Here is a 9,956-nt window from a genome sequence, read left to right on the forward strand (position 1 = left end):
TAGTTATTTACTACGATAAAGTTAGATCATCAAAGATACCCCTAATAATATTTCCAGAATTGTTTAATAAAAACAAAAATAAACTAAAGAAATAATCATAATTCATATTCTTGAGAATTTCTTTCTTATTATAATTTTCCACACTATGAAAAAAAAAAGTTTTCAACTCCTTCATATTACAAATTTTTACATAAAATTGTTATTAATATTTTTAATTTTATATTAATATTATTGTTTCCTCTCTCAACACAACTTCGGCTTACCTTTACACACACAAACAATTCCAGATAATAACTAATTATATCTTACACAGTAAAATAAGACGCCAAAAAAACGAAAATTTAAACTTCTTGATGACATGTATTATAATACAAACTAATATTTGACGTGAATATTGGACTATATGAAAGTATATAAATGTGCTTTTATATTTTTTTAATATATTTTATTAGTGATTGATTGATTGAATATAAATAGTTTTTTTCCTATTTCATTCCAAACTAAATCGGAGTAAATGAGATGAATAAATGATATTAGGGCTACAGTAAGAAAACAAAGAGAAATTTAAAATTAACCACCAAAACCATATAAGGTTCTACCTTGTCTCTTCAAAGCATAGACAACATCTAAGGAAGTAACAGTCTTTCTCTTAGCGTGTTCTGTGTAAGTAACAGCGTCTCTAATAACAGACTCTAAGAAGGACTTTAGGACAGCTCTAACTTCTTCGTAAATCAAACCAGAGATACGTTTAACACCACCTCTTCTAGCTAATCTTCTAATAGCTGGCTTAGTAATACCTTGAATATTATCTCTAAGAATCTTTCTGTGTCTCTTAGCACCACCTTTACCTAAACCTTTACCACCTTTACCTCTACCAGACATTGTTAATTATGTATATTATATTTGTAATAGCTTGTTTTGCTTACTTGTTTACTGACCAACAGGAAAAATAGGAAGACAAACAGCACTAAGAGAGAAAAGAAAAACAGTTCAAACAGACAAAACTCCCAGAAGGAATTTGAACGAAATGTATGCCTTTATATAACTATCTAATTCATCAATTCAGCTGTCTTTAATTTTACCCAAGTTGGGATTTAATTTTCTCCATTATTGTTTACAAGGAGCGAATCCATTATATGTATTTTTCCCATCTGACCATAATAAAAACACTTATTTTATTAAATAACGAAATGATTACCGAACATGAGGCGAAATTTTCAGACTGAATTAACTATGGTCAGTGGGGCGAAATTTTCAGTACGCGCACGACTATTGATTTTTTCAAAAAACAAACAAAGCTATCGGACCCAAAATTTCGTAGACTGACCATAGCTAATTCAGTCTGAAAATTTCGCCCTACTTTAGTGTAGCTTTTTAACTGTTAACAGAATTAGAAAAAATATTATGAACATTCGTCTCTTTTTCATTTTCAGCCCTCAATTTTGTAACATAATGTTCTATTATTACGAGTATTAAATTTTTTAATTATTGTAATAATCACGGGTAAAAAGTTTGTTAACTTCTTTTGTTTTATTTTCGTTCTATAGGGTGTTTGCGTCGTGTTTGAAAAACAACTCTAGCTATTGAATGGAATGTTGGAGAAAACTTCTTTCTGCATATATAAACAGACTATTTTCTTCTCACTTCTGGGTGTTCTATGCTGAAGGTTCTCCTACTCCTGAAACTCTTTCTTGATCTAAGACAAAAGAGAACATATATACTGTCAACAAACAAGACACGCATATACACAAATACATAAAATGGCTAGAACTAAGCAAACTGCTAGAAAGTCTACCGGTGGTAAGGCTCCAAGAAAACAATTAGCTTCCAAGGCTGCTAGAAAATCCGCTCCATCTACTGGTGGTGTCAAAAAGCCACACAGATATAAGCCAGGTACTGTCGCTTTAAGAGAAATCAGAAGATTCCAAAAATCTACTGAATTATTGATCAGAAAATTACCTTTCCAAAGATTGGTCAGGGAAATTGCTCAAGATTTCAAGACTGATTTAAGATTCCAATCTTCTGCTATTGGTGCTTTACAAGAATCTGTTGAAGCCTACTTAGTCTCCTTATTCGAAGACACTAACTTGGCTGCTATCCATGCTAAGAGAGTCACCATCCAAAAGAAGGATATCAAATTAGCTAGAAGATTAAGAGGTGAAAGATCATAAATGCTTTCTTAGATAGACAAACAAACGTATTTCTGCAATGTACTCATAGTTTCTGATATAATCATGTACGGGCCACATCATTCACATTTCTAGATTCTATTAAATGATACTTTTATTTATGTAATATTCTTAAGTCATTCTTTACTTATATAATAATAATACACATCATATAATATTAAAATATAAAAGTTTAACGTAACGTTTCTGTAATTTTATTTTGTTTGTTCTACGCTGTTTGTTTATTTTTCATGTGTTTTTCTCTTGGCTTTATTTTAAAGTTAATTATGTGTGTATTTTTTTTTTTGTAAATACACACCAATAGTATGAGTTTACCAAATTACAACAAGAAAAGTGCTGCAAAGACAAACAACACTCAGAATGAAGATAATCAAAGTGTGTGGGATAAAATCCTTAGAAGATGCACAAGTTGCTGTATTAAATGGAGCCACTCATATCGGTATTATATGTGTACCAAATAGAAAAAGAACCATTTCGTCAGACGAAGCGATAAAAATCTCTGACTGGATTCATTTACAAGCTAACAATAATAATGTTAAACTGGTTGGTGTATTTCAAAATCAGCCAATAAAAGATGTTAAAGAGCTATCTGTTAAATATAACTTAGATATAATCCAGTTACATGGCGAAGAAGACTGGTTAGAATATTCTGATTCAATAAAGAAACCACTTATAAAAAGATGTGTCTTCCCACAAGATTGTGAAAAAGTCTTAACTATTACTAGGTCAGAAAATTCCCAAAAAATTTTACCACTCTTTGATTCTGCTATAGGTGGTACTGGTGAACTTTTAGACTGGGATGAAATCAATAAATGGGCTAAGAAACAGGATCCAAACGAAGTATCCTTTATATTAGCAGGCGGATTAACCCCTGAAAATGTTAGTAGTGCGTTTAAGCTTTATGGTGTTATTGGTGTAGATGTGTCTGGTGGTGTTGAAACTGATGGAATCAAAGATCATTCTAAAATAAAACAATTTATCAAAAATGCCATTTTATCATAAGGTACTATATTGTCTTAAATTTATACCTTCAAATCCAGTGATACAAAAAATACTATGATAGTAAATAAAAAAGAACTATTTAATAATTGTATAGCCTATTCCATCTATCATTTTAAGAAGTTTCAAAATTAATTTTTATGAAAGCTATTTTTTTGGTTATCAATTATTCCCATTTAAATTAACGCTATCTTTAATGATATATTTAATACATAGAAACTATAAATGTGTCAAAATACAAAACAAAATATAAACAGCATAACATAACTTAGAGAAGAAAATTAATAAACCATACAAGAACACTTCTTATCCGAAACAATATGTTCTAATAGATTTTATTACTGCATATTGGAAAAATAGACGACCTTAATAAAGCCTAAATATTTATTTGTGTTTTATATATGCTTATATATATCCATTTAATTGATTAAATGCCGGTAACACATCTCTAGTTGAACCGTATTGAAATCAAATTTTTAAGATTTACTAACATACTATGTTTTCAAACAGAACAACAATCCAAAATACTACATAGGATAAAATTTCTTCTATCTCCTTTATGAGAAGAGATTAAAACATAATTAGTAGAAGTTGTTTGGACCATCAATAAACGCTCTTAAAATATTATACTCTGTAATATTTAACTGCATTCAGGAAATGAGACGTGGGCGATAATTAAAAAAAACGTCTCATTATACAGAATCAACATAATCTTTAAATTACAACTAAAATACTAGTACATTAATAAGTAAAACCATTTTTGTAGAGTTTTCTGCCACTAAAACTAGTCAACAGATAATAATCTTCATATAATTATAAGTTGTAAAAGGTCCTCTTATTCGGATATACCTTTCGTTTCGTACTTGTTAGAAAAATTAAATTTGCAAAAAAAAAAAAACAGACGATAAAAAAAACCAACTTTTAAAGATCTATATATATATATATGTATATAGATATTAAATATATTTTAACATTCACCATTTTGTTTTTACATATAGCACGCATGTATTTAAAGATATGGGATCTTTATTGAACCTTAAAATAATAACCAACTATGTTAAGACGGCCAGCCACAACCCTGACACTTTCAAAGGAAGAAGTAACAGATTTAATAAGTCATCTACAAGAAAAAACACTAGAAGAAAGACTAAAAACTAGAATACCGAAACAGCTATCCGAATCTACTAATGAAAATTCTAAATTTAATGCTAGAAAAAAAGAAAATGAGAAAGGTGTACCTGTAGGACTTTGGAAAAACAGCCCTTTAAAATCAGCACCTCACTCAACTAGATTGTTAGATCAATTGAATATTAGTTCATTAGAGAATCACCCAGAACTGCAGAATTTAGCAGAGAGTAGTGCTTCTCAAGAAGAAAATCCATTTTATCAGCCAGAACAACGTTAGATTAGTGATATATTGATTGTTATAAAAAATTCCCAGTATGAATATATAATTACAAAAAAAGAGTATGCATAAGTAAAAGAATTTTCATACAAATTTTTTAAGTAGAACACTCGAATTTTTTAACCATAAGAAAAATTTTTATTAATATTACATTTGTTCATACGATAAAAAATGCAAGTACATTTCGTCTAATAATTTTTACGTACAATGAAAGAGTTAATAAAAGGTGCCAATTTACCACTGTATTTTTTCAATTACCTAGTAAGCGGGCGTGATAAATTGGAAATTTATTACTAATACATATTAATTAAAAAGTCCTATTGAAAATAATCCATATATTTTCGTCGGTTATTTGAATAATACTCTTTTGAGTGAATTTTTTATGCACAAGTGACACTTCTATTTTATATTTTCTATACAAAGAGACTACAACCAAAAATTTTGGCAATACTTCAAATAATTATTTTTTTAACAAAGTAATACCTAAAGAAATGAACTAAATCAATAATATCTTTAACTTGCCAGATCTTCTATTTATATATATATATGCAACTAAAAACAATTATACTTGTACATAAATTCAATTGGTTTTCATCATTGTCTTTTAAAATTTGTATAAGAACAGACAATAAAATACTGACTACGTTTCAAAAAAGAGCAGAATATAGATATGTGTGTGTGTAATATAGACCAATAAATAGATCAACCACCTCTTATTTCATAAAAATCAGTAATACATCAAGTACTTTTTTTATAGTTCTTTACAAGATTGAACTTTCACATATAACTTTATCCATTATTAAGGTGTTTATACACTATTTTTAACTTGTATGATATACATTATGAATCACAATAATACTACCATTAATAGATTGGGGAAATTGTAAAACTATTAAGTAAAAAATAAATAGTTATTTTTGAACCTTGAAATGATATGCAGTAATAGACACTAGTTTGCTTACCAAATCTCGTTTAAAATATACCCTAATACATAAACTACAAGATTTTAAACTAAAAAAATTGGTAGTTTAATAAAAAATATTAAGTCATGCACAAATTCAAAATCAATAATAAAAATGTATGAAGCCATCTTGACCCAACACTTTTTCAAGTAGATAAAAAATTAAATTATCATGTCTAAAATGCTGCAATTCAACACAGTTAAAAACACTCAAGTATTTTGTTTTTATCTCGGGGTATTTAGGCTAAACTCTATATTTTCAATAGCACCTGTTTTGTCATATCATGTTTTTTTAATCACTTCTTATGACTTAATCAAAAAAATTTTTTAAAGAATATAAAATTTGTGTATTTGATTCATCACACAACACCATTTTAAAAAAGAAGAAAAAATAAATTCTTAAGAAAAAAAACTAATTTAAAAAAGAGTAAAAAGTGAATGATAATGAAATATATATACAATAATAACCATTATATAATTGCATAGGTTGTTTGTATAAATCATTAAGAATCGAGAAAAACAACAGACAAACAACAGATTTTTTAAAATGTTTTTTGTGAAAAATTTTTGATCGTATTTACCAAAGCCGTGTATTACTTAACAAAAAATGAAAAGGTAAAAAAACAAATTATAATTTAAATTTTCTCTTACTAGATAATATTTTAGCTTGGATTCCTTGAAATAAAACAGTTTATAAACATTAATAATATCTTTATATATGCTAAATAACTACTAAATAGTTGCTAAATTAGATACGAATTTACAGATTCTCTATCTGCTAACTTTTTGTAATTATTTTAAAATTAAAGCTCTAAAAAAGAATGTTTACTTCACACACATAAATTATTAAAGGAAAACTTTTGTAAAATACAACTTATTAGTTACAATCTATTGTTCATTTAAAACAGTTATGTATCGATTGGAATATTTTAGTAGAATAAACAATCCACAATATTTAATTTACTTATTTTACTAAAAATTTCCAAAGCAAAAGTTAAACCAAATAATTATAACATATTACAACCTACCATGTCTAATATTGAATATATAAATTACCTAAAATAGCCCTGTAATTTTAATAATAACACACTTGAATTACCATTTAATTTTTTATATAAAGATCAAATAAGAGTGTTTATATTTACACTAATCTTAACATAACCCGTCTTTTTATTTGTGAAAACTCTTAAATATTGACAATTACACCTAGTAACAAAATATAAACAACAACTTTCTATGTTACTGTAAAGGTTTAGTATCAAAAACTCTATTAAATTTATTATAATAAAATATACATATCTAGGACAGAATAACAGTTAAGAGCTTCTATGGCCAAGTTGGTAAGGCGCCACACTAGTAATGTGGAGATCATCGGTTCGAATCCGATTGGAAGCATAAACTTTGCTGATCTTTTTATAAGATGTAATAATGCGATAACTTGTAGATTGTGTGTTTCTGGTAACAGTTAGCCTTGTTGAAATCACAATATACTTCACTTGGATAGATATAAGATATCGACTACTCTTTCTATGTCTCTAGATGTAATGTTCCCATATATCTATATCCCTAATTTACAATAACCTAATAGTATACACTTATATACTATATATCTCGATTTGTTTAATCCTTAGTTCCTTATTCTTTTGTTCTTCATTCCTCATCCATTGTTCGTTGTTCTTCTTAGTTACTCTCTTGTACTTATACTGGCTGCTCCTGCTTTTAGCGATGCTTGTAAAATTTTGTAAAAGGAAAGTTTAAAAAAAATTGTCAAGCCTCTCTTTTCTAAACAAAACCCTAAACAGTAATATCAGAAATATTACTGTTTGTGTGACAGACGAATACTTACTACGAAAGATATAATATTCTAGAATACTAAAATAGATAAATGATTCCTGGTTCGTTATCTATGCATACGTTCCATTTTAATGATACATACCATATATAGTCTAATGATACAAGACTCAACCAGTTATTCACCTTCTTCTTTTAATCTACAAAGCCCTTATTTCCATTTTTCCTCTCAGGGAGTTAACAAGTCCAATTTTAATAAATAAATAGACATGGCGAACTTACGATGATGTCCTATATATACACCACACAAGAATACGCTAAGAAATTTATGAAATGTAATAGGGCTATCTGACGTCATATTAATCTCCAAATAGCAGAACTTAAACATCTCATTAAAAAACTTACTCTCCCAGCTTAGAGAGACCGTCCACATGTTGGTGAGACATAGACAGCCAATGATACTGGTGCAAATTATTTTTAACCTGATCTTATTTAAGCAAAGACAGAACAAGCGTAATAAAACAAGACTACCAAACCCAACAGCTAATAAATAGCTGAACTGGAGATCATCCAGCTTTTATAAAAAACGAAAATAAACCAAATTATTTTTTATATTTCTTTTTTTTCTAGATTTGCAGATAAAATGTTGGTTACCCTCATATATCCTTATTGACAAATTTTTAATTTTTTTAAGGGTCAACTAATCTAACAGAGAAATAAAGTGGTAAAAACCAACTCAAATTAGGGTTATAAATTTTTCAAAATTAATTTAAATAATCTTTAATTAATTTGTAGGTAATGGTGCTGGGACTAGAAATTACAGTCTTCTTTAAAAATTGTCCACAAAATCAGTAAATTTGGATGCCTTTTTCACTTAGGAAGTTTTTTTTATTCAAAACAAATTTAATCTGGTTAGGGTATAATGTAATTGTACTGTTTTTTCCGAAAACTAATCTTTAAGGCCAAATTATATATTACGAATGTATATAAGAATATCTAAGAATAAAACACTATAATATTTTATTAAAATGAACAATAATAAATAAGCATTAACTCAAAAAAATAGAAAAAAAAGAGAGAAATAAACATTTCTATTACTTGCAAATTCTACTAGGTAAAAAAAGATAACTCGTTCCCTAATACTTTCTGCAAGCTGTAAAAACTTGATTTTTAACAAAATAGAATAACAATAAATGGAAAAAATTTATCACTTCATTTCTTGAAAACAACTTTCAATAGAATTCTTGGATATTTTACGCACGTTTTAAATAAAGATATACTTTCTATAAAACTCTTTGTAGTATATGCTTATAAAAAGACTATTCGATATATTTAACAGGAATATTCTAAGGAGGGTTAATCCTGTGTTTACGATTGTGTTACTCTAATTCTCCCTCATTATCAGTATTAGCATAGAGAGCCATATGCCAAAAAACTTGAAATCAAAAATTGAAAAACGCTCTAACAAGTGTGCCCCAAAAAGGAAAACAAAGTCCAACTTTTAGAAGAGATTGCAAATAATAATACTTCGGAAAACATTATTTCTTGATTCTAGTTTGCGTACAAGCTTTAACGTGTATTGTATCTTTATTTTTACAACAAAAATAACATCTATTTTGTATAAAACTAATATCGTTTGCTACCTCTCTATCACGTCTTGTATAGGAGTTCTAACATTTATTTCATACCAAACTGGATATTATCCAAAATATCAAAAGACCTTACCCTTGTAGAAATAAAAAATTGGTATCACTGAGATTTTATCACTTAAATTGGACTAACAGTGCCTCACTTTTGCTCTCATTTTTGATTTTTTAAACAACAAACTATTACTGAAAATCAAGTTATCCAAAATACTTCAGAGATTAAGAGTCATGGTACTACATCAAATATCTGTTCCTAGAACATTTAGTTGTCTATGTAACATGATTTATTAGTAGTCGGTAATTAGTTGTAAGAAGAGTGTGATTTATTTTTTTGAATTATCTTTTACTATCTAATAATAAAGTACCCATTCTGATTTTAGTTTGAAAGAAAAAAGTAAAAACCTTATAGATCGCTACGTTATCTGGGTGTGTTTTCTTTTTTTTTTTTCAACTGGAATTCTCAGAACATGTTAAAACCATACTTGATTGATTTTAACAGTGTATCTTTATTGCCTAATTCAAAATATTGAGTACTCTTACATACACCCATACACGTAATGACTATTTCTTTACAAGGATTTTTATGGATAAGAAGAATAAAAAAAGAAAAATTGATGATCAATCTTTTTACTTAAGAAGAAGAAAAAGGATGCAAACAGGATAATACTTGGATAATTTAATATAGAATGGTAATTTTGAGATAATATGAGTAAAAAAAATAGTGATAATAGTAAATAGTATGATTTTTTTTACCAAATAAGAACTCCGCATGTCAGCTGCTTTTCTTTCAAAAATTATACAATATATATAATTTAATGGAAGAAAACCACATGTGCATAACTTCTAATTTGTTTTGCTTTCTGGATTTATACGGATTTGAAATATTTTTACATAACTGGAGATTATTTTGACTATCTAAATCTTTATCTCATTGAAAATATGAATATTTCATGGTTAATCCCTGA

The 9,956-nt window shown here is 27.6% G+C and overlaps 4 protein-coding genes and 1 non-coding gene across 5 annotated transcripts; 4 read left to right on the forward strand and 1 right to left on the reverse strand.

Moving 5' to 3' along the window:
* Window positions 1-570: 570 nt before the first annotated feature.
* Window positions 571-882, reverse strand: HHF1 (histone H4; the record flags this gene model as incomplete). The annotated part of the gene is made up of 1 exon (XM_064858183.1): window positions 571-882. One exon carries the CDS (start codon window positions 880-882, stop codon window positions 571-573), a length of 312 nt encoding a protein of 103 aa, XP_064714890.1.
* An 878-nt stretch (window positions 883-1,760) lies between these two features.
* On the forward strand, window positions 1,761-2,171 carry HHT1 (histone H3; the record flags this gene model as incomplete). The annotated part of the gene is made up of 1 exon (XM_064858184.1): window positions 1,761-2,171. The coding sequence occupies one exon, from the start codon at window positions 1,761-1,763 to the stop codon at window positions 2,169-2,171; it is 411 nt and encodes a 136-aa protein (XP_064714891.1).
* A 378-nt stretch (window positions 2,172-2,549) lies between these two features.
* Window positions 2,550-3,191, forward strand: TRP1 (phosphoribosylanthranilate isomerase TRP1; the record flags this gene model as incomplete). The annotated part of the gene is made up of 1 exon (XM_064858185.1): window positions 2,550-3,191. The coding sequence occupies one exon, from the start codon at window positions 2,550-2,552 to the stop codon at window positions 3,189-3,191; it is 642 nt and encodes a 213-aa protein (XP_064714892.1).
* A 1,051-nt stretch (window positions 3,192-4,242) lies between these two features.
* CDC26 (anaphase promoting complex subunit CDC26) lies at window positions 4,243-4,593 on the forward strand (the record flags this gene model as incomplete). Its single annotated transcript, XM_064858186.1, has 1 exon — window positions 4,243-4,593. One exon carries the CDS (start codon window positions 4,243-4,245, stop codon window positions 4,591-4,593), a length of 351 nt encoding a protein of 116 aa, XP_064714893.1.
* Window positions 4,594-6,876: 2,283 nt separating this feature from the next.
* Window positions 6,877-6,949, forward strand: PWA37_001565. Its single transcript has one exon. It is a non-coding gene; the product is annotated as a tRNA-Thr (tRNA).
* The last annotated feature ends 3,007 nt before the right edge of the window (window positions 6,950-9,956 follow it).

The sequence above is a fragment of the Arxiozyma heterogenica genome, assembly GCF_036370985.1.
Source record: "Arxiozyma heterogenica strain weizmannii chromosome Unknown scaffold_17, whole genome shotgun sequence".
Taxonomy (NCBI): Eukaryota; Fungi; Ascomycota; class Saccharomycetes; order Saccharomycetales; family Saccharomycetaceae; genus Arxiozyma; species Arxiozyma heterogenica.